This window comes from Ruditapes philippinarum, unplaced genomic scaffold, assembly GCF_026571515.1.
Source record: "Ruditapes philippinarum isolate M1 unplaced genomic scaffold, ASM2657151v2 ctg63_1_1_1_1, whole genome shotgun sequence".
Classification (NCBI taxonomy): Eukaryota; Metazoa; Mollusca; class Bivalvia; order Venerida; family Veneridae; genus Ruditapes; species Ruditapes philippinarum.
Window position 1 is genome coordinate 507,371 of NW_026866221.1, and position 23,877 is coordinate 531,247.

A 23,877-nucleotide genomic window follows, 5' to 3' on the forward strand; every position below is an offset into this window, starting at 1 on the left:
CGGTGGACTGTCCTTGAGAACAACTTGCTTAATATAACATAACACTTGGTGTGACATATAATCCCACCAGAGATAACCAGGAGTGTTCCTAAGAGTTTACCATTAATAGATTTACAGATAGACTCTAGTTAGGAAAACAATATCTCGGGAATATGATGTCATTTTAATTAGCCGGTGATTTTTCAATAAATTTTTAATTAAAAGAATTTTAACTCGCTTGAGAAAAAAACACAAAGCTACTTAATTGTTCGTGTCCTGATACTAACCAGTAACATATGAATAATCATTTTTTGCGGCATAAGTTGAGCTTGAACCTAAATACCCTGGTTGAGAAGAGACAACTTAAATTACTAGGCCACTACTAATCTGCAATAACCGTATATTTGAAATATGTTTGTAGGGGCCTTAACAAAAATACACCAATAACAGCAAACGAACACCTCGAATATATAATATTATAATATTCTTATAGAAAGGGCCGAGATGACGCGATCATTATGGACATCTAATTACTCTTCTTTTGAAAAAAAATTGCAACTACGTTGTTAAAACGAAATAAGTAACAAAAAGACATCCGGGGAGATAATGCTGCTTAAAGATCTGTAATTTTCTGATGTGACATAGTATCAAATTTACTTCCCCTGATCACGGATCGTATAATCGGCACCATGATGCAATAATATTACATTGTATTTTTAGGTAGATTACAAGTTAAATGTTGATGCTGCACATCAAAGACGCCACAAAATGATGTGAACAGTCACAGCTAATGTATAAAATCAGCAAATTGCTCTCTGCAGTTGAATATCCGAAGCAGTAATCAAATCGTTTTTGGTTTTGTTTTTTTTTTGTATGTACAGCTTGTTTAATAAATGAAGACGAAAACAAATTTGAGAACAAAAGTGTGTTCCGATGCCGGGAATCGAACCCTGGCCGCCTTGGTCTACAACCTAATGCATAAATTCGCAAAGTAAAGCCATGTCACTCAGTAAACAATATTTGTCTGTTTTGAGTGTTCCTGCTTACGAACCAAAGGCTCGAACACTGGCTAACACGAATAAGGTTATTACAAACCCACAAATGTCCAGCTGAAACAATACAATCTATTTGATATTGGTTTTCGTCTTAAGCACTGCTTTGACGAGATTATCTTTCCACTGCCACTCGGAAATAAACTCGATTGTAAGTAATTGTACATTACATCAGTCAGAGAATATTTGCAGAGGATCCTATATATATCAGGAATAAAACCAAAACGTTCCGGAAATCCATTATGATATCTGGTTAAACGATAATTGAATATTTCCTTCGCTAAAAATATTCCGGACAATCGACACAATTGCCCAAAGAACTGCAGTTTCCTATATTCTATCAGAGTCTCAACACTCGTAATATTAAGACAACAACGAGTATAATTTGAAGATACGTTTCTTGGAAGCTGCTGCATATGTTTTAAACAGACGTTTTGAGCAGTCTCGAGTAAACGTATATCGTCTTTAGAATAGGAGCTCCATATTTCACAACCATAAAGTGCTCTGGGTAGCACCACAGATTTGTATATTTTACTTACAGTAACAGGGTTGATAGAACCCACATCAAGACTTCCGGCTATGCTGAAGTACGTTTTCTTCAGCTTTTGAACATGCGTTTTTCAATGTTAGGTTTAGTAGATAGAATCTTTTCACTGATAACACCTAAATGACAGTAGCTTTCGGTTTCAGAAATAATGTAAGGCCCCATACTAAAATTGTCTGCAGTGTTGTTCATTCATCACGACAACTTTACATTTTTCTGCATTATAATAGTATCTCCATTTCTTTGAATAGTCCCAACATGTACTTAACATTTTGTCTAAACCAGTTTTTGATAACGAAACAAGTACCATATCGTCTGCTACAGTTGGAGAACACACATTGAAATTGAAGATGCACATTCCTTCGCCTCTATCCTCAAGTTCTTCAATTAATTCATTGATATAGACTAGATACATCAATGGCGAACTCTTACCGCCTTGCCTTGTGCCTTGTTGGACAATAAAGCTATCAGATAACAATCCTTGACAACGAACTTGACATTCTGAATTGACATACAACGAATATAGAGATGCAAATGTAGTGTAGTCAACACCATACTTAAGAAGTTTGTAAAACAGTCCGTTATGCCAAACATGGTCAAAAGCCTGTTTTCCATCCAAGTAGCACACATATACCTTAGTTCGTAAAGTTTAAGAATACAGGATGATAAGGTAATTGCTCTGTAGCAGTTAGGGTCGTCTTTCTTTTTGTTCCCTCCTTTATGTAACGTAATGATTATACCTCTCTTCATATCTTTTGGTATAAAAGCGTGACGTAACATGTTCGTAAATAAAATAGCTAAAATCGGGGAAATTATCTCTTTGCTTAATCGTAAATGCTCGTACACGATACCATCTGGGCCACCCGATTTCACATTCGGAAGAGTTTTGATAGCATCCTCTACACAAGCAGACGTAATATGCGCACTTTGATCAGTTCTACATGACGTCATCACTTCATCAACTGTCATATCTACAAAGTCTTTCCAATTATCATCAAAGTATTCCGGCATTCAGAACATTTATAAAGGTTTTCAAAGTATAATTTCCATTGTTCAACTAGATTTTCGCGACTTCTATACATTTCGCCATTAAATTTTATACCTGCACCGGATGTTTTTCCTGCGGATTTACGAGAATTAACTTCTTTCCAAAATTCCATAGAATCAGTCTCTGCGTCACTTTCCAATTTTAAATCCAGTGCTGCAAGATAGTTTTGTACATGCATTCTGTGAGTTTTTCTATATTCAGTTTTCACTTTCTTATATTCCTGCTCTTCAAGTGAAGTACGACCACGTGGTCTTCCTGCTCTGCACCACGTTGCACGTGCAGTCAACATCTTTTGGTGTAATTCTTAAGCTCTTGGGACCAATATGGTTTCAATATGATCTAAAACACTTCTTTGGAAATACACAGTTGGCATGTGATTTTAATTTACAACACACTATATTATATGCGTAGTCTATGTACTCCGTGGACATATCAGAATCAAGTATTTGTTGCAATTGAACGTCATCGGATAACAACGATTGATACTTAAGCTTCATTTCATCAGTACATTTTTTCCCAATTTATTCTGACAGATTCTGTTTGAGGCTCGCACGTGTTTATTTGTAATTTTAAACATAATAATATTGGTCTATGTCTAGAAATATTTAAACAAGCGTCATCAGCAGCTATTTCACAGTGCAAAACAAAATCAGTACAATCAGACGGAATGGCACACATAATCAATCATTGAAAGTATATTGCCGCGCTCATAAGATACAAATGTATTATCTTTACCGAGGTAAAATCATTTACAGCACTCAAATTACAGTCATGAAAGAAATTTTCTTAAACAATTTATCTCTTGTTGAGAGTGTAGTAATAATCGAAGCATTAAAAATCTCCCATAAATACGTGTTAAGCCTTTCTCACCTCATACAAGTAAAATAATTCAAACATCTTATCAAATACACAATCGCTATGATTCGAACAAGGGAGTAAACCTGGAAATATAAATATTACTGTCCCGGTGAATACTCAAACTGTATATACCTACTATAATGATCACTGTCAATCACAAGAGGCACAATCCACACTATTGTACTTACTTAACGCCAGAAAATTGCTACACCTCCCTTGCCAACTTCTTTGATGATTGAATGTCATAAGTCATTATCACATACATACATTATCATAAACAACCTAAAAAAGTGTATATTGTATGGTGAAAGCCAGTGTTCAGAAACCCCGCAAAAGTCTATAACTCCTTCTGTAATTATATCACATAAGACTGATGCACTGGACATTATTCCTGTGACATTCCATGTCAATAGATTTAAAGAAGAAGCTGACATGCTTTAACAATAATAGTTCAATTAACACTGCCTAAAGCCTGCAGGCCTATTAAATCTCATTTGCTAGGATTTTATATCTGTTCGAATGATCCAGCCCAGAATTCGTTTGTTCGGTAAATATGGTAAATTACCCAAATAGTATAATACGGTAAGGGGTCAACTCGGCCCTATACCAACTCGGCACGGGTCAACACGGCACAGGTCAACTCGGCCCTCTATTAAAAACCTATATTAGGATATAGATTGTTTAGTTAATAAAAAAATTAAGGAATAAATTATATCAAAGTATTCAGAAGCACGATCACTTACACACAGAACTTGAAAAAAGTTGGCAGTGTACATGTACCACAGATATATGTACAATTTAGCTCCATGCGTGTACGTATTGTTTGAAATTATCTTTGTTAAGAAGAGATATCAAGACTATATATGAATTAGAAGACAAAAACGTAAACAACACTTATATAATTAGCTGTTTAATCGGCCTTTCCGCTCTATCTCGGATATGCAGTCCGCTCGTTTTTCAGTACACAACAATTTTGATGTGGAGCCCTCAGTAAATTTTAGATTTCCCTCATCATTGCAGAAGTCTGTCATCACTGGCGCCGGTTACACGGTGTGTGCCTGCAGCTTGTTTAAAAAAACGACAACAACAACAACAACAAAAAAGGATTTAAACGGATTGTATGATCATAGCGTAATTCTGAATGTTCTGCATTTCTATGTTGTCTCATAGGTTACCTATTGATTTAAAGGTACGTTCAGTATGAACCTTACATCTGGTGTGACAGAGCGGAGGAGAGCGGAGGAATTTACGAAACGACATTATTGATCGTTCCATTATGACTGGATGTGCGTCATGTTGTAGAAACACAGAAAAACGGATGTAATATTATATATTAAATAGTCATTACTAGGAAATTTTATCTAAATTTAGGAAATTACGTGAAACCGGGAGAATATATTACACAACTATATACTCGTCAAACGTGAGGTTTATACAGTTTACAGTGGATAATTTGAAAGCGTGTGTCTGGAATATATTGATTGTAATGTCGACATGTGGTATAATATATATTTCTTGGTCAATATTCTGGTGACTATTTTACCATTAGATGGTACGTATTTATGCTATTTTTTTTCTTTAAGAAAGAATGTAATTCTAGTATTTACAGTATGTTTGTTAAATGCATGGCGGTATAGATCGGTACAAGTAGTTTTAATTATATTGTCGTGTTATATAAAAGTTAATATTTGAGACTGATATAATGTTACTTTTATGGGCCTACAATGTATTACATACCGTGTTTTATTGTCACTTTTTACTGCAGCAAGGGCAACATAAATAAATATACTGAAGTATGTTAATAAGTAATAAAGATATGCTTAGACACTCACTAAATATTGTATATTAGCATAACTAATTACTAATCATTGGGGAAAACAATCGTGTGCATGTATGTTCGATAAATATACACCAGTACTTGTATTAATTCAATTTACTGTGCTTTCATTGTTAAGTATGTGACAGTTTATAAATTTCCAGTCCTCCAAAGTGATGTATGAACGTTTAAATGTACTGTAAACATTTTCATTTTAAAACAGATTAAACCACAATAATAATTATTATTTAGTTATTCAGATATCAATTAGTATGATTTATGTTTGTTAAATTAGTATTGTATTAAATCAGTAATTGAGCACGAGTTAAATATATCTTATTCTTTAATGCTAATTGCTTTAACTTTGTGTTAAAGGTTTTTTTAATTTGTTTTATTTTCAGCTATATACAATGTTAAATATACCAATACAGTACGTTAACGATTAAAGCGACTTAAAGTTTAAGGGTGTATTAAATGGGAGTGGGTGAAATTGTTTCCCCTTATGTTAAATGTACTTTAAGAAAACGAGTGTCAGAACAAATAAAGCAGGTGGTGTTTGTAATCCAATCCTGTCCAAATTAGTCATGCAAGTTTAGGGATCGACTACAATTGATTATTGGCTGAAACGCTTTAAAAATAATGTAATTACAGATGCAGACGACATGTTTGAACCATACCCTACCAATAAACCAAATAAGTCAGTCTTTAGTCAGGAGAGGGTGTATAAGATGAAAGCGCAACTTTACAATTTTTTAAAATTACCTTGTCCGGGTTTTAACAAGGGAAATCTTAATGAGATCAGGACGTCTTAATTTCACCCCATTTAACAACAATGACAAGGGAAACTTTAAACATAGCATTTATCACAATGTAGTGCGAGTTTCAAAATATCCTTTAAACCGTATCACGTAAATACTTTCTTCAAAAACCGGCATTTTAAATTTGAATTTATTGTATTTTTAGCGAAACCCCTTTTAGTTTTGAGAAAAGTGCCCGGGGAAAAACAAAAACCTTTTTGTTTGCGGGCCCGGGGGACGCCTTAAAGCTTTACCGTGTGGGATGTGTTTAAAGGTGGGGCACGGAAAGTTGGGAACTTTTTTTAAAAATGGGCAAAAATTTATAACTTTAACTAAAAAGTAAAAAGGGTTTACAGTAATATTGTCTGTAACCCCACTGATAAAGAGATGGGGCCTTGCGTACTTGATCATTTCAAAATTAAAAAAAAAAAATTTTAAACGTTTAAATTTTTCCTTTTTAAATGTCTTTTACAAATTTTAAAAAATTTAAAAAATTAAAGAATTGACCTTTTTCCCGGTTAAAAATGTTTGGAAACCTTTTCCCTTTCCCCTTTTTTGTTCCAAAAGTGGCAATTTAAATTGTCAAAACAAGCCAAAACCAACCCCAAAAATTTTTTAAAAAACCTTTTTTTTTTTTAAATTTTTGTATTGGGTAGATTTTATGAAAGAGACTGGGTAATTTTCCTTTTGATTTTGAAAGAAGGAAAGGGTTTCCTTTTACCTTAATTTCCAGTATATATGATTTTGTAAATGATGCCGAGTCCAAATCAAAAGTTTTTAAAAAGGGCAATTAAAAAATATGCGATCCATTTTTGCTGTTGTGGGAGTGCCCTAGGGGGGAAAAATAAAAAGCTTTAGATCATTTGAACCCCCCTGAACCCCGGAAAACATGTTTTTTTTCAAAGAAAAATCGCTTATAGAATACCCTGTAAAGTTTTACGGTGTGTAGCGAAAAAAACTAGATCTATGTTAATTGGTAAATGTAGAGAAAGTATGTAGTACATGAAACATATGGTGATTTCTTGTTCTCTGTTGTATACATAAAATCTTGTAGGTAAATGTGATAAAACCCCTCAAAATAAACATAAAACATTATTATTAAATAAAGATATCTTATTGTTTTTTTTTATCAAAAGATTGGTCTTTATTCCTTTTCTCACAGTATTTATTGTATGAAAGTGTGCATTGCCAGTATTATATGTCTAACACTGTTTTGTTGAATCACTGATCATACACTTTGTCACGTGCTACATATATTTGATTATTGTTAGAGTTTGTTAGTCAGCATTAATAAGATGAAGTTTTTCTAATTCCAGAAAATCCATTTATTTCCTTGTCAATGATGGTCTATTAAATCAATTATGACAGACCTTTGTACATTGACATTTTATCCTCGTGTATGTATTAATGTCAAATAACTCATTGTTTAGGTTCTTTTTATTAAATAAATATATCTTGATTTTATCAGTTTAATAGAGGTAATAATTTTCGAATAACAGGTTACAAAATATATTATACAAATATGGACTTTTTAGCTGTTGAATATGATGTGATATGTACTGAAAAAATTAATATTGACCGAGGCGATAGCCGAGGTCAATATTAATTTTTCAGTACATATCACATCATATTCAACAGCTAAAAAGTACATATCTGTTTTATTATATAATTTATAAATAGCTTTTATATGGCTTATCACATCTGCCATTGCATACGACGGAAATCATTATTTTTCAGCTTGTCTACTGTTTCCATAATTTGGCCCTTTCCATTGGCATGCTAATCCCTATTGTTCTTAAAAATGAAAAACGGTAACTAATATAGACTAATTTGACTCTTATGTACACCCAACTCAACGTTTTTTTCAGAATAATAACAACAAACTTGGCGTGACGTCACGTCAAAGTCTCGCGTCTTTTAGGGATTTCCAGAAAATCTATTTTTAGAAGAAAAACCGGTGAATATACTCTGAAAATCTATTTTTAGGGGGAAAAAACAGTGAATATACTCTGATATTGACCTGTTATTTTTTACAAAAAGTTGCTTGTTAGCCAATCAGGGAAAGGCATTTCAAAGCTATTTATAGATTATATAATAAATATATATATCTCCCCCTCTCTCTTTCTCTCTCTCTCTCTATATATATATATATATTATATATATATAATTAAGAGAATATATACACACATACCACCACATACCACTACATCGATATGCCAGTCCAATTACGGCACAGCGTCTAGCAGAACAGTCATGAAAGCATAGCCACTGCTCATCCACCATCACAGAAAATGATGGTTTCAGAACAGCTTTATATACAGTCACAAACTGCTTTACACATTGAAACAAGCTCAATATTCGCATATATAGAGTTTGTTCTCTGTTATCATGTCTCACAAATCAACGATGTATATTAGCCCATTACCCCGTTATTGCTAGGAGGTCATTTTAGTCCATTTTACCACCAATAGGTCCTTGCTTAGCCCGTCACCACCGAAAGGTCATTTCTAGCCCGTTACCAACAAATGTCTTAAGCCCATTACCACCGCCAGCCCGTGCTTAGCCCGTTACTACCAACCAGGTCAAATCTAACCGATTTTACCACCACCAGGTCCTTGCTTAGCCCTTAACTACCATCAGGACATTTCTGGCACATTACTACCAACAGGTCATTTCTAGCCAATAAAAAACCAATAGCCATCAACAGGTCATTTCTAGCCCATAACCACAAACCAACATATTTTGCTTATCTGTTTTTGTTACTTATCAATGATGTTTTTCTTTTAAATTTTATCATATCAAATAGATTCTTGTCAAGACACAACGGAATTCTGAAACAGGAACAAGAACGACATCTCTAGAGAAGATGAAATCTACAGTTTTAGACAGTGGAAGATATAGTTGCGAAGTTGAGGGACAATCAACAGAAATCACCGTTCGTGTCATTGAGGGTAAGTTCAATTGTTTTACTTAAGAATGACATTAACTTCAGAGGTTACCTTCATGAAGGTTTTCGAACGTTTTTTCAATGATAACAGTGATGAATTATTCTAGTCGACTTTTCATGAATATACACACGTACAATAACTAAAATTTGTATCATAGTTTGGGGACCTTTCTGTTGAAAATGTGTCCGAGTTAAATCGTTTACATATACATGTACCGTGCGTTAACTGGAGTGCAGGTATTAGTTACTCGCACTCCAGAGCATGCTGATTGATTGGCTCATTTTTGCTGGGGTTCACTAATTGTGACGGCAGAGAAAGGGAAAGGGACAGAAATATCATATTCAGATGCTCGTTTATTGGTTACTTTTCTCTGGGGTTTCATATTGTGACAACAGGGAACGTGTTTTTATGTTTGACTATGATACAAAAGAGAAAGAACATCAAAACACTCGGCAATCTGATAAATACTCGGGGGCAACGCCCCCTCGTACAAATCAGATAGCCTCGTGTTTTGATGCTCTTTCTAAACATATCAGTGAATTATATAGAATGATTTTTATACCAACACTATTATACAGAGAAATGACAATTATATGAGAGCATGTTCCTAGCTGATTGTTTTATTGATCATTTAACACATTGTTCTACTTAAGAGTGCAAAATAAATATTCTGCATTAATAGTTACCGACATTAAATTGTATAAGTGGATATAAACATTGTTTAAATGATCTGTCTTTCACAGTAATAAACCATGTCAATAAAGTGTAAATAAGTGTAAATAAAATATTATTCTCAAAACGAATGAACAAGTTTAAATAACGGAAAATACTTAATTTATATACACTTATATTATACTACTTAACTTTTGCTAAACACAATAAGTTAATTTTTATATTATCACAAATATTAATAAACAGATTTCTTCCCAATTTTTGAAAATTCTGATTCAGCAATGTTTTGAGATAGTCCTAGTTAGCATGGAAAGCAAGCACCCAAATATTTTCATGTTTTTGATGGGGTTTACAATCACATGCCTTTTGTTATACGGCGACATTACCGGCATATTGTCATTCAGTGGCTTACATTTCTTACATCTGTCACTTCGATATGGCGAATGCTAACATTAGGCGGCATTGAGAGAAGCAGAGTTATGGAGGACTCCGCCAGGTTGGTGCCGCGCTAGGTGTACACTACACTGTCATCACCAGAACCTGGGAGAAATACCGGCTACATGGTACACCCGCCAGTAGGCATGCTGGAGGTCGGCTAAGGGTCACAACACAAGCCCAGGATCGGTTTAGGTCGTTCAGGCACGTCATGCAAGGTTTTCAACAGCAACTTCTCTTTGAAATGACATTGTTAATGCTGCGGGGGTCCATGTTTCCACGCAAACGGTACGTAGAAGGCTGCATGAAGATAATTTGCGGTCGAGAAGACCTTGCATACGTATCCCTTTGACGCGTCGACATCGCCAAGCCCGTTTGGAATGGACCATGGAGCATACACGGTGGACCATGCAACACTTGAGACAGTTGTGTTCACCGATGAGTCCAGGTTTTGCCTTGACTTCACAGATAGGTGTGCTAGAGTCTGGAGAAGACGAGGTGATCGGTTTCAGGCTGCAAGTATTGCTGAGCATGACCGCTAGGAGGGTGGGTCGGTTATGGTGTTATCGACCTGGTTGTGCTAAATAGAGGCACATTGACAGGTCAGCGATACATAGACGACATCTTAGACAACCAGGTTATGTTGTATACTTGAGCAGTCGGCGATCAGTTCATTCAAATGGACGATACTAAAAGTAATGCTCGCCCAAATAGGGCCAGGGTGGTCCAGGACTACTTATATAGGGAGTCTATTGAGCGCATGGACTGGCCAGCTCGCTCACCTGACTTAAATCCAATAGAACACATGTGGAATGAGCTGCAGGTTAGAATTTCAGCTCGTCAGCTGCAACCCAGAACCATCCAGGAGCTTGGAGCCATGTTGGTCCAAGAATGGGCAGCCATACCCGTTAGAACGATCAGAAACCTAATAGGGAGTATGAGAAGGCGCTGTCAAGCTGTCATTGATAGTCACGGGTCACACACACGGTATTAATTAAGTCTTAAACTGTAAAAAAAAATGGGAAAAATTGGAAAACACGCTTCTCTAGCAAAACTCATTTATACATTTATAGGGTTAAATTCGTCCTTCAGCTGAACAGTAAATCAACATTTAAAACCTTTCGCACGGCGTTAATAAAATTATCCCATAAAATATTCACACTCAAACATGTGGTTTTTAGCAAAGGTTGAGTGTGCACAAATTTAGAGAGCATTTTGTCTCACCGATTTCCTGCACATTTTTTGGACGTGAAGAACAAGTGAAATTATCTTATAATTATGTTATTATTATTTTTTTAGCTTCATTAATTCGTGTAGAATGTCCAGGCTCATTGTAGTTTTTAAAAGGACATACCTTCCTGATAATTAGTTTAATTGCCCCGCTTAGTTTAAACACTATTTATTTATAACCTATACATTTACATAATAAGCTACATTGAGTAGGAAGCTTGAAAAGTTGTTTTTTTTTTGAAAGCTTTTTTTGAACTCTACCACAGCTGTACAAGTTTTGTTCCTAGTGTCAAAATTGGGGGGGGGGGTAGGTTTTCCTTATATGTACATAGTAAAATCTATAATACTTATACCAAGATTGTTCAAATCATTGCCCTGGAGTCAAAATTGGTACGTTTAGTAAAAACAAAAACTAAACAAATGTTTTCTGGGGAGAAAGCTATAGAGCTTAGATATTCGACATGAAACATTGTCTGATGGACATGTATCAACGTTTTTTAAATAAAAGCCTTGGGGTCAAAATTTGCCCTACCTAAGGGACCACTATATATATATGACCTACTTTCTTGTCCTTTGATGTACAACCATGAAATTTGGACTATGTCTGAACAATTTTTAAACAAATCCCCCACAGGGGCAAATCAAACTTGTTTGTATCTATTTTGATGTTATTGTTGTGTAGAGCTGGGACATAAGATAACTTATCTTATCTCCCAGTGTAGAGTGACTATCGTGTACCAGGTTGTCCTACCATAGGTTCCAGACTTATTGTTAAATTATATTCTGCATATCATGCATTTTATACATGTAGTTAATTTATTATACGCTTGTTTTATTTCTTACCATTGGTAATTGAATTGCATGTGAGGGTTCAATGCGTCATTTAAGACTAAACGATATAAATAAGAACTTAACTGTTAAGATTTTTTTAAAAGGTACAGTTATACATGTAGTATTAACTGTTTAGAAGGGAAAATTCACTGAGAATAATAATGAATAAAAACACACCAAAAACATAGACAAGCTATTGTCTAGTCATATTGTGCAGACGTCATATCATCACAGGCAACTTGCAGGTGCCTAACACGTAAATTATGCCAGTAATTAATACATGTACCTGTAGAGTACACTCACGTATAATCTACAGTGATTACGATGTGTAGAAAAGTGTTGTTATACATAATATTCTGAATATCAGCATACCAATGAAAAACATACTTTTCAACATAATGTGCGACTTTCAATTATTATATGTTTATAAAAAAGATTTCCTACATACTAACTGAATAATTCAGGTTATGACACAGTTAACCTGATTTACAGATTAAAAAGTGCTTTAAAACAGTAACTGTTAGCAGGTTGACTAAACTAAAAAGTTGAATTTTAGATACATAAATACAGAATAAGTTTGAACAAATCTAGTATTTGAAGATGAAAATACAGATGCGATTCAAAAACCAAAATATATGAATAAATTAGTAATGGAAATTGTCATTTTAGTATACCATTTACTTCTTATACAGTAACGCCGGTAGACGCCATTTTACCAGTGCAAACAACGGAAGCGTTGGAATTAAGATGTGACACTTCCGGTATGACTACAGACAGTGACGAAGTTAGATGGATATGGTCACACCAAAATAAAATGCTGAGAAACAATGACAAATTCAACATGGTCAATAGAGAAAATAATGGAATACTGCAAATAAAAAATCCTGGTAATATGCCTTTGTAAGAGTTTTATAGCTTTGTTTTATGTGTTTGTAATATTTAAAATATGAACAAAAATGGGAATTAAATATTAAATATCTGAAATAATTTCACATGATTTTTACAAAGATGCTGGTAGGTCTGTATTAATATCTAAATGATTAATGTGCTTTGCTGCTTAAAAGATCTTAATAATTGCAATAAAAAGATATCATGTTTTAGTCTTATTTAATCAAAAGTTATATATGTAAGAAAGAAAGTCATGAGCGGGAAATTATACATAGAAAAATCACACGTGCCGATGTTTCGTTCAAGTAAAAATCCACTGTATAACGTTACCTTGTTACTAATTCCATAGAAAATAGTGACATTACAATACAGGGGAAAATATGATGTAGTACACATTTTATTATTCACACCTGTGAAATACAAATGTTTCTACTATAAAACGATCTTTTTAATGAAGTACAGATAGAGAAAACTATTGTGAAAGACTACTACACATTCCTTCCATACCTGGTCGAATGGTGATTTACGATATTAATATATTTTCCTTACTTCATTGAACTCTCATTTTCTATATTTTAATTACAGCTGAAAAGTGTAGGAAAAAATGGGTCATAATAGATGCTTTAAATACTTGAGTTGGTTATTTTTGGGCACTTTTTATTTCTGTTATTTTGCAAAATTTAAATTAAACGACCATGCTGCCCTGGTCACTTTCCCGCCAAAGAAGCGGTTTTATTGCGTTGCAAATGTATTTCTTTGTGCCCATCCATACTACATCAGTCATATTAATAACTTCAAAATGCTTTTAGCCTGCATTTTAAGATTTAGTGTTGAGGTTGACTGAATATGTAGATGTTGAAGTTAAGTAGGACAATATTATATGGTAGTTACAGTGTCCTTGACATAAAAACTGTGACCCATATAGCCTTAAAAGAAAAAAAAATGATTACAATGATTATAATAAAAGTTATCACAAACAATTATATTCTAAAACCTGTAGCTATTGATCAATTTATTTATTTAATAAATAAGATCATAATAGTATTTACAAGTTTTGTGTAGCCTATAGTGGCGACATATAGGGGTCACTTCTCTGTCGTCTGTCTGTCCATCTGTCCGTCGGTCACAAAAGCTTTCCGGACTACTCCCCAGAAACTACTGGTGCAATTTCATTCATGATAAGCACTCAGCCTAGTTGTGAATATCGGTGGCATTTTCCGGTCCAATGTTTTTTGTCAGAGTTGTGGCCCTTTAATGGTTTTTATGTTTAGTTTGTCCGGACCACTGGTCTTATACCTCAAATGCAATTCCAAGGATTGATCGGCAGCTCAAGTACTTGCGCATTTTCCACTTGAATCATTTTAGCTCGACTTATTTAAAAAGTAATAGAGGTAGTGTTACAGTTCCTGTTGCCGTTGTCGTCCTTGATCTTCATACTTGACCACAACAACCGTTTGGACTTAACCTTCAAGTACACAAGAAAAAACTTGACCTTCAAGGTTAAATGTCTAAATTTTGCTTAATTTTTGCCGATTTTTTTTTCTATCAATGGCTATCACTTGTTAATGTTGAATTGATTGTCTTTAAACTTCAGCACAATAATCTTTTACGATAGACCTTCAAGTTATCTTGATGTTCATATGAATGAATGAGTGAGTGAATGAATGAATGAATAAATATATGAACGAACGAATGAACGAACGAACAAATGATGCAATATACATATATGTTTAAACAAAAATTGTTGAGTGCCTGTCGAAAGTATATGAGTTGTATTATTCTAATAATTACATATTATACATTCATTTTTCTACCTATGAATGTCCTGTTGTTGTTGTTGTTTTCTTTTTCAGAAGGCCACTTTGGAAATAAGATATATATGATTGTTATTGTATGTTCTTAATGTGTAACCTTCTTTAAATAAAGATATTATTATTATTATTATTATTATTATTATTATTAACCAGACAGACATTGACCTTCAGTCATAAATGACCCTAACCTTGAAGGTCAAATTATCGAAATTTTCAATTTGTTTTGTTGTAATTGGCTATAACTTTGTTGTTAATGAATGGATTTACTTCTTATTATAACACATCATTCTTTAGGATAAGACCTTCATGTATATCAAACCCAAATAGACCTTGGCTCATTTAGGATTTTGGCCTTGAAGGTTGAATTATTAAATTAAAAATTTTTGCTAAAATTTACTGTAACTTGGGAATTAATGAATGGATTATCTTCATACTTGGAAAAAACAACCTTTTGGATAATAACTTCTAAAAAGTTGAAATGACCTTGACTTTAAGCTTTAAATGACATTGACCGTCAAGGTCAAATTGTTGAATTTTGGTTGTCATAATTTTGTTATTTATGTATGGACTTGATTTATACTTGGACAAAACAACATTTGTTACCAAACGATTATATTGAATAATTTAAATGTGACATTGACCTTTTATTGACCTTGACCGTCAACATCAAGTTAACTCATTCAACCCTGTACACTGTCTACCACTTAAACCCTACTGATAACTGATAAGCCAACTCCTAGGTACCTTATTGATTTTATCTAACCTGTCTCCCTGAGGGATATTGCACTGTTTTATTGACAGGTCATAAATAATAGGGGTGCATTATGTAATTTGCCTCTGGCAATCTCATTTTTAATCTAATCAAGCTGAAAATGACACATAAATGTTGGCAATAAAATTACCTAATCAGTGGTGTAACTTCCATCACTATGGCAACATGTTGGACTGATTTATTATCAATAAAATAAAGAAGATTTTCAACATAAAATCAGTTTATTTGTAATAAAAGAACTTTATTTATTGTATTAATTTCTATTAAAACATTCTTCTCCATAATATAATAATTTAAAAAATATATTGAGAAATTTACTGCTAATTTACAAATTAGAAATGAATACTTTGGAAGCATTTATATGCAAATAAATAAGTATAGTAATGACTAATGAGCAAATATAAGTATTATGTTATGGAGTTCATAAAAACAGACAAGAAATGTAACATTTATGGTGCAGAGGTGTATATATATCAGAAATTCATATTCATTAAAAAAAACTTTTATTTTCCTGTTGTTGTTTTTTTTAAGAAAATTTCAAAGAAAACAATAAATAATTTTATTTATCTTTACTATTGTGTCTAAAAGTAAGAAAATATTAGCCGGAAAAAAATAATCCATATATGAAATATGAATGAAAATTGTTATATGTGTGGATTAATTTTAGATAATTTCAAAATTATATATAATAATTATAAAAATTATATATAATAATAATATAAAAATAATTACAAAATAAATACAAAAACTGTAAGGTATTTACATTTTTGTATTTCTTACATTAGAACAGTTACTCTTATTTTCTAGCGCTTTCAATTATGTTACTTTTCTTGATAAAAAGGAATGAAAAAAAGGTCATCAGCTAGACTAAATATTTTTGTAAACAAAATCAAAATTACTGTCTACAAAGTAGCTCAATCAGAAACACAGAAAAGAACAGTTCAAAGAAATCAAATTCATTTGAATCCGAATCAAGATCTGGATTTGGGCCTGTGAATGGTCTCTTAGGCAATTCTGACCGATCGTTTGTCTTCCACTGAGAATATTTCACATTTTCGTCCGCACTTTCATTTTCACTTTGACTGTCACTCGATCTATCAGATTGATTCTATCTCACTTTCACTATCGAGACTAATGTCACAATCCGAATTTGCGCCATTTTCCGTGTCCGTATCAAACATAATGTCAAATAAATTCTTCCGATTTTCCATTTTTTTAACGCAATATAACTTTTTTTCAGATAGAGATATTTCGATAAAATTTTCACTTTCGTATAGGTAAACCTTTATACTATACATATAACGCGTTTCCTGATTGGTCAAAATACCTCAAATCTAAATATAACCCGTCGAAACAACCAATGAAATGCGCCGACATAACTCGTCACGCGGTATACAGTAGTAGTTCAATACGCGACGACTTCTCTCGTCATGCGGGATAGCCGATAAATTTTATACGACGACTCTACTCGGCGCGCGGTACACGATAACAGATAAAGACGACGACTATACTCGGCGTACGGGTCGAATGAGTTAATGAAATTCTCTTGTGTTTTTTTTTCTGTAACTGGCTGTAACTTTGTTTTTATTTTATACATGGATTAACTTTATATTTAGATACAACGTCTTTTAGGTCAGGACCTTGATGTATATCAAACTCAAATTGACATTGACTCATGCATGACATTGGCATTGAAAGTCAAATTATTGACTTTTCACTCATAGTTGCTATAATTGGCTGTAACTTGATAAGTTATCAATAGATTATCTTCATACATGGACAAAACAATCTTTTGGACAAGACCTTCTAAAAAAGGTTGAACTGACTTTGACCTTGAGCTTTAAATGACGTTGACCGTCAAGGTCAATGATTGTATTTTGGTTAAATTGTCATAATTTGGTTATTTATGTATGGATTTGATATATACTTGGACAAAACAAGACGTGTATCCAAACAAACATATTGAATAATTTAGATGTAACCTAGACTGATATTGACCATCAAGGTAAAATTAATGAAATTCTCTTATTTTTTCCTGTAGCTATGACATTTGGACCATGTGCACAGTTTTAGATGTAAAACTGAAATTTGACTTCAGCTGACCTAGATTTTGACGAAGTGGCCAACTTATGACAGTTGATATAAGCTGACCTAAATAATTTTATTAATTATCAGTTTAAGATGTCGAATTGAACTTTGATATCAGCTGACCTAAATAATTTAACGTATTGACCTACTTTCTTGCCCTTTGACGTACAGTTACGAAATTTGAACCATGTGCACAGTTTAAGATGTAAACTCGAACATTGATATCAGCTGACCTAGATTTTGATGAATTGACCTTTTGTTTGTCCTTTAATATACAACTAGGAAATTTTGACCATGTACACATTTTCAGATGTAAAATTGAACATTGATATCAGCTGACCTAGATTTTGATGAATTGACCTCTTTTTGTACTTTAATATACAGCTATGAAATTTGGACCATGTGCTCAGTTTCAGATGTAAAATTAAACTTTGATATCAGCTGACCTAGATAATTTAAAGAAAAGACCTTATTTCTTATCCTTTGATGTACAGCTATGAAATTTGGACCATCTGCACAATTTTAGTTGACCTAGATAATTAAAAGAAGTGACCTACTTTCTTATCCTTTTATGTACAGCTATGACATTTGGACAATATGCACAGTTTTAAATGTAAAATTGAACTTTGATATCAGCTGACCTAGATTTTGATGAAGTGACCTTTTTTCTTGTCCTTTTATGTACAGCTATGAATTTTGGACCATGTGCACAGTGATCATTGAAGATTAATGTAATGATTCAAACTTGGACAAAACAACTAGACCTACCTATTGAAATTTATAAAAGGAAAAACTATTTATTTGTTTTTTTTTATGTGTTTGCTTTTAGTGAAAGAAAAAAAAGTCGAGCATTGCCCCCGCCCGGCTGTATCTCTTGTTGGCGGAGTAAACAAAAGCTGATACATGTGCAAAGTAGCCAGCCACAACCTTTTGTGCTCTGTCGTCAGTCTGTCTGTCTGTCTCTCTATCTCTGTCCTTCTGTCTGTCCATCACATAACTTGTTCTGGAAAATATGAAAGTATGGTGTTGTCAATTATTATTATTATTTGTGTTTTCAGATAGGACTAATATAGGGGAATATCTGTGTTCACTGACACAACGTAATGATGTCAAGATACAGAAACCTAAATCAGTATTTCTACGAGGTAAAATAATTGTTATTTTTAAGAAATAAATACTTAAGAGTTAATAAAAAATTCAAATCAAAAACAGTCACGTATGTAAGACATAACTAAGATATATTAATTAACACTTTCTTGTTAGTGCTGAAGTTAAAGAAGTTTTGATAATTATAACCCAGCTTTTATTCCATTAGTCATTCACTGATGATTGAATAAAAATGTACCACCTATTTATCATGCTAAACAATCAAACATATTCATTTTCAAAGTTATTTTATTTAGTCAATAAAGAGTTTGGTTTCAATTATTGTCGATAGTATTATTTTTCAAATTGTATTTCTGTATTCGACACTTCGTTTATTACAGCAAGTCCTGTGATAGACAGTTATACAATGCAAGCATATCATAATAAAAATATAGAACTGAAGTGCATGGCATCCGGGTCTCCCATTCCAAATATAGCCTGGACCAAAGACGGTGTTGTACTCAATATAACAAATTATTCTCACGTAAATGAAGAAAATAATACAGTAAAAAGCTCCGTGACATTACGGAACGTGGACCTTGATGATGCTGGAATTTATTCATGCAACGCATTTAATGACATAGAGCCATTTAATGCAACAGCTCAAAAAGAAATTGATCCCAGAGGTAAGATTGGTTAAAGAAACAGTCTAGCACTTAATTTGTTGCTAGAAATTATAAATTTACACTATTCACTGGTCATTTGTATCACTCCCCCACAGGAGAACTGCGGGGACACTTAAGACTTTCGGGGCAACATGGCCGTAGTAAAGTGGGGGAGGGGACACTGCACTGCTTCTTTGACTATAACTGTAGGTAGTTTTGGTTGCACTTCATTTACGGTATTGTGGCTACGACATGTGGCAATATTTCTCTACCTCTGGTTATTGGTGGAGAGGTGGGCATGTTACAAATTATTGGTTCATAAAAGACAGAGAACTTGATTCTAGGTATCATTTGATTTAGCTTGAGAAAGCGTGAATTTTGGTCTCTTGTGATTTTAATTATGGTATGTTGATCCGTATTTATTGTATGACGAACGCGGCCTATTCAAAGACAGAGTTATTCGGAGTAATACATTGGAATATAAATGCCATTATACTTGTAAATTTTCAACAAAATGCATTTGTATAAACTTCCCGCGAGTAGATTCTTTTACTTTGTGCCAGAAATTCGTAATTACTTCGCTGACCATGAAAATTGCACGAATTTAAGAAAATGTTTTTTATGACAAATCTAGGAATATTGTATAATGCCTAGCTAGCATTTATCTCTGTTAAATGTAGATCTTGATTTCATAGTTGATGAATACACAATTGTGTCGATCAAATTCCAAGGTAAATTTAATCTGACAACAAAATGTCCAACTTGTCCAAATAATGTACTGCACTAATTGTCCAATGTTACCTAATCTTACATCATATTCCTACAATTCAACATTTTCTCCCAACTGACACAGACGTTGTATTAATTCGGCAAATATATACATGTATTTAACCATACCATTAATGGCGGTTGTATTCTAACCAAACATCACGTTCAGAGTAAGCTGAATATATGATAATATAAACATTTTCCCTTGTAAATCTGTAAAATTATTTTATGTAACATTTATAAATGACGATTTTACTTACCATGAATAATATCTAATATTTAAAAGTGTTAATAGTTTTATTCAAACAAAATAACGAAAGGAAGGTTTTATTCAGCAAAGCAAGTGTTTTCAACCCTTTTAGCAATCACTAAATCATTATGACTGCTATTACACTAGTGTGGTTTGTTTTTATGATTCTTATGAATAAATTATTAGTTTGTGTACTTTTTTTGTTTCAGAAAATAGTGCTTTTATATCAGCAAGTGGACCACTTCACAGTCAAGCCGCATTATTTCCACTTTTCTTAATTACAGTCGTTTTTCTTCAAATATCAAGTTGAGTTGAATAGGACACTGCGTATGACGCCATCAATTGTTCTACATGTACGCCTATTAATCATTTATTATTTATGAAGGAATCGTGCACATAAATCATTATCCATTTGTAACGAAACTAGTGTTTTAAAGGAAAATGCGCATGCGCAGTTTATTATCTGTGATATCAAGTTACTTTGTCTATTTTATGGTGTCAAGGTCAAGTGTGTTCAGAATTAGAATAACTTAAGTGATTATTTAGAGTACTTTAATAACCGTGATGTATTGGAGACTATGTGTCTATTGTTAACAATAACTAGTCTGTGTTTTTTTTCAAATAACGTTCCCTAACTATAACGTCCCCTAACTATGAACAATGAATCTCAATCATTTTTACATTGTAGATTCACTATTTTCAGTAATTATTCAAAACGATAAAAGGCCTGAACAAATGTAGCAAGTTATTATAACAAAATTTAAATCATATATTTTTGTGTTGCTATATAATGTGCAAAAAATTAAAATGTCTATTTTAATTTTTAGAAATGAGTTTTTGCCGTTTTACTTTTGCCATTTCTATTTTGCCCGTAAGTTTTTATATGCAACTGTGAGAATTTAAAAAGTATAAGATCTACAAGAATATCTTAGAAGATAAATATATTTTAATCGTGTATTTGTATGTAATAATTGGATTAATGACCATGAGTTGTATTTGCATTTTTCTCAAATAATGATTTTACAGTTGAAAATACCCTTTCACGTTAAAAAGATCACACACATATACATAACGAAATCTGTCGAAAAGGAAGCAACATTCGTTGGTGTTTTACTTCCGAATAAGATAGGGTTTTGTTTTTGTTTCTTTTTTTTGTCTTTTATTTAAATCGAGAATATACTTTAACTAATTAACGAGGAAGCATACAAGATTTATAACAATCAAACATTGTTCTTATATTCTTTTTGCTTACAAGGGACTGTAGAATAATTAAAAAACGATCATTTGGAATTTCGTTGGATTGTAATACACGATAAACAAACTACCGAATTATCTGATATGACATTGACCTTTAATTGACCTTGACCGTAAAGGTCAAATTATTGAATGCTTAAGTTGTCATAACTTTGTTATAATTCACAGATTTTAGTCATACACATGTAGAAAAACACATGTCAAAACTGACATGGTGATTAATTCAGAGGTGACATTGACCTTTGAATGACCCGGACTGTGAAACTTAAATTTTATTTTTTTACAACATATATTATGTTCTGTAAGGGTACATTTTACTGTAAATGTAATTTTGACTTTCAAAATTAGAATAAGCCGTGCGTGGCTTTCGCTTGTTAATACTTCATTTAGTATGTATATATGATTAAAACAGAACAAAAAGTAAACTAACCACTACCCACAGCACTCTAAATACTTACTATTTTCAATTAATTAAGTATTTTAGTCTGGCCTAGTGCTCTACATTAACATCTTAATTGCCTACATTAAAGATTGTAGATTTTGTGTGACTTAACTTGAACAAAACGCACAACACGAACTAAAAATTGTTTACATTTATTACAACTCATGGCAATGCTTTTTTGTCTATGTGAAAGTGTGATTAATTTATCTACAGTGTATGCATTTTGCTTGAATTAATATGTGATTGTTCGCAAAGTATGCATATTGAATATTATGTCTAAAACTATCTGTTTGTGCGATTAAAACTTTTATTTCATTCCTTTCTGTAAAAATATGTATGTGTATATATTCATCTGTATTTATATTTTATCATGCTGTTTTATAAGAACTAAAAGGTTCATGCCCACTAAAACTAAAAGGTTCATGCCCACTAGAACTAAAGTTTCATGCCCACTAGAACTAAAAGGTTCATGCCCACTAAAACTAAAGTTTCATGCCCACCAGATCTAAAGGTTAATGTCCACTAGAACTAAAAGGTTCATGCTCACTAGAACTAAAGGTTCATTCCCACTAGAATTAAAGTTTCATGCCCACTAGAACTAAAAGGTTCATGCTCACTAGAACTAAAGGTTCATGCCCACTAGAACTAAAGTTTCATGCCCACTAGAACTGAAAGGTTCATGCCCACTAGAACTAAAGTTACATGTCCTCTAGAGCTAAAGGGTTCATGCTCACTAGAACTAAAGGTACATATCCACTAGAACTAAACGTGCATGACCACTAGAACTAAACGTTCATGATAGGCGGATGTTCGGTTGTCAATAATTCACTTAACTATCTTCTCTTCAGTAACTACTGGTAAAAGTCACTTCTATATTTAAGTAAAACACCCGTTTCAGCTAAATTCAAATTACTTCTGATTGGTTACTGTAATGGGTAATAAACAAATCTTTTATTATTATTCAATGGACGGACCGCAGTGGAATCAGGTTTTATCCTTCCTGTGTTATCCATGGTGTTGGTGTGCATGTCATGGTTTTTGTGTTCATGTTTGTATTATGTGATGTCTCACTAAATGTCTTATTACCATGTATATGCACATAATGTCAAAAATAAATATCCTTATCTTCATCAAATCTGCTATGTAGCACATTAAAACGCAATTTGGCATGAGGTCATCTATATACTTGATGTTAAGCACATGAATGATACAAAGTTTTCTTTTAAAATAGTTTCCGAATCTTCTCTTAAACGGATAGAAAGAGATGACAAACCCTGTCGTGGGACAATAGATAATCTCCATTCCTTGTATATGTTCTGCTTTCAGCTTGTTCAAATGATCCTGTTCGAAGAAAAACAATGAAACGTTAGTTCTTGTGAGCAATTATGGTCATCATTGCCCTTATGTATATAAGTGTACGTGTACATGTATTGTGTTTATAGTTTTTTTCACTGTACTTTTTCGTCTTTCAAATAAACAAAATGATATGTGGAAAGGGATTTATTTTTTTATGTCCTAGTGAATAACAACACTGTCATTTAGTTGGACATAGTTTACAACATGATAGCATATAGCACATAAACTTTAACTATAACAGGTTCATGATGAACCTTAACCGTGTATGATAGATTGATTCTCCT

General features: G+C 33.0%; 1 protein-coding gene across 1 annotated transcript; it reads left to right on the top strand.

Annotated features, from left to right (window-relative positions):
* Positions 1 to 8,873: 8,873 nt before the first annotated feature.
* Positions 8,874 to 23,732, top strand: LOC132731807 (neural cell adhesion molecule 2-like). The gene is made up of 5 exons (XM_060718069.1): positions 8,874 to 9,045; positions 12,903 to 13,097; positions 18,831 to 18,917; positions 19,260 to 19,544; positions 20,751 to 23,732. Exons 1-5 carry the CDS (start codon positions 8,961 to 8,963, stop codon positions 20,849 to 20,851), a joined length of 753 nt encoding a protein of 250 aa, XP_060574052.1. The 5' UTR covers positions 8,874 to 8,960; the 3' UTR covers positions 20,852 to 23,732.
* The last annotated feature ends 145 nt before the right edge of the window (positions 23,733 to 23,877 follow it).

Bases quoted from the DNA above. Each gene is read 5' to 3' on its own strand.
- LOC132731807 (XM_060718069.1), top strand. From the start codon at position 8,961: ATGAAATCTACAGTTTTAGACAGTGGAAGATATAGTTGCGAAGTTGAG. The intron at 18,918-19,259 runs GTAAAATAATTG...CGTTTATTACAG, and splicing joins TAAATCAGTATTTCTACGAG to CAAGTCCTGTGATAGACAGT. The intron at 19,545-20,750 runs GTAAGATTGGTT...TTTTTGTTTCAG, and splicing joins AAAAGAAATTGATCCCAGAG to AAAATAGTGCTTTTATATCA.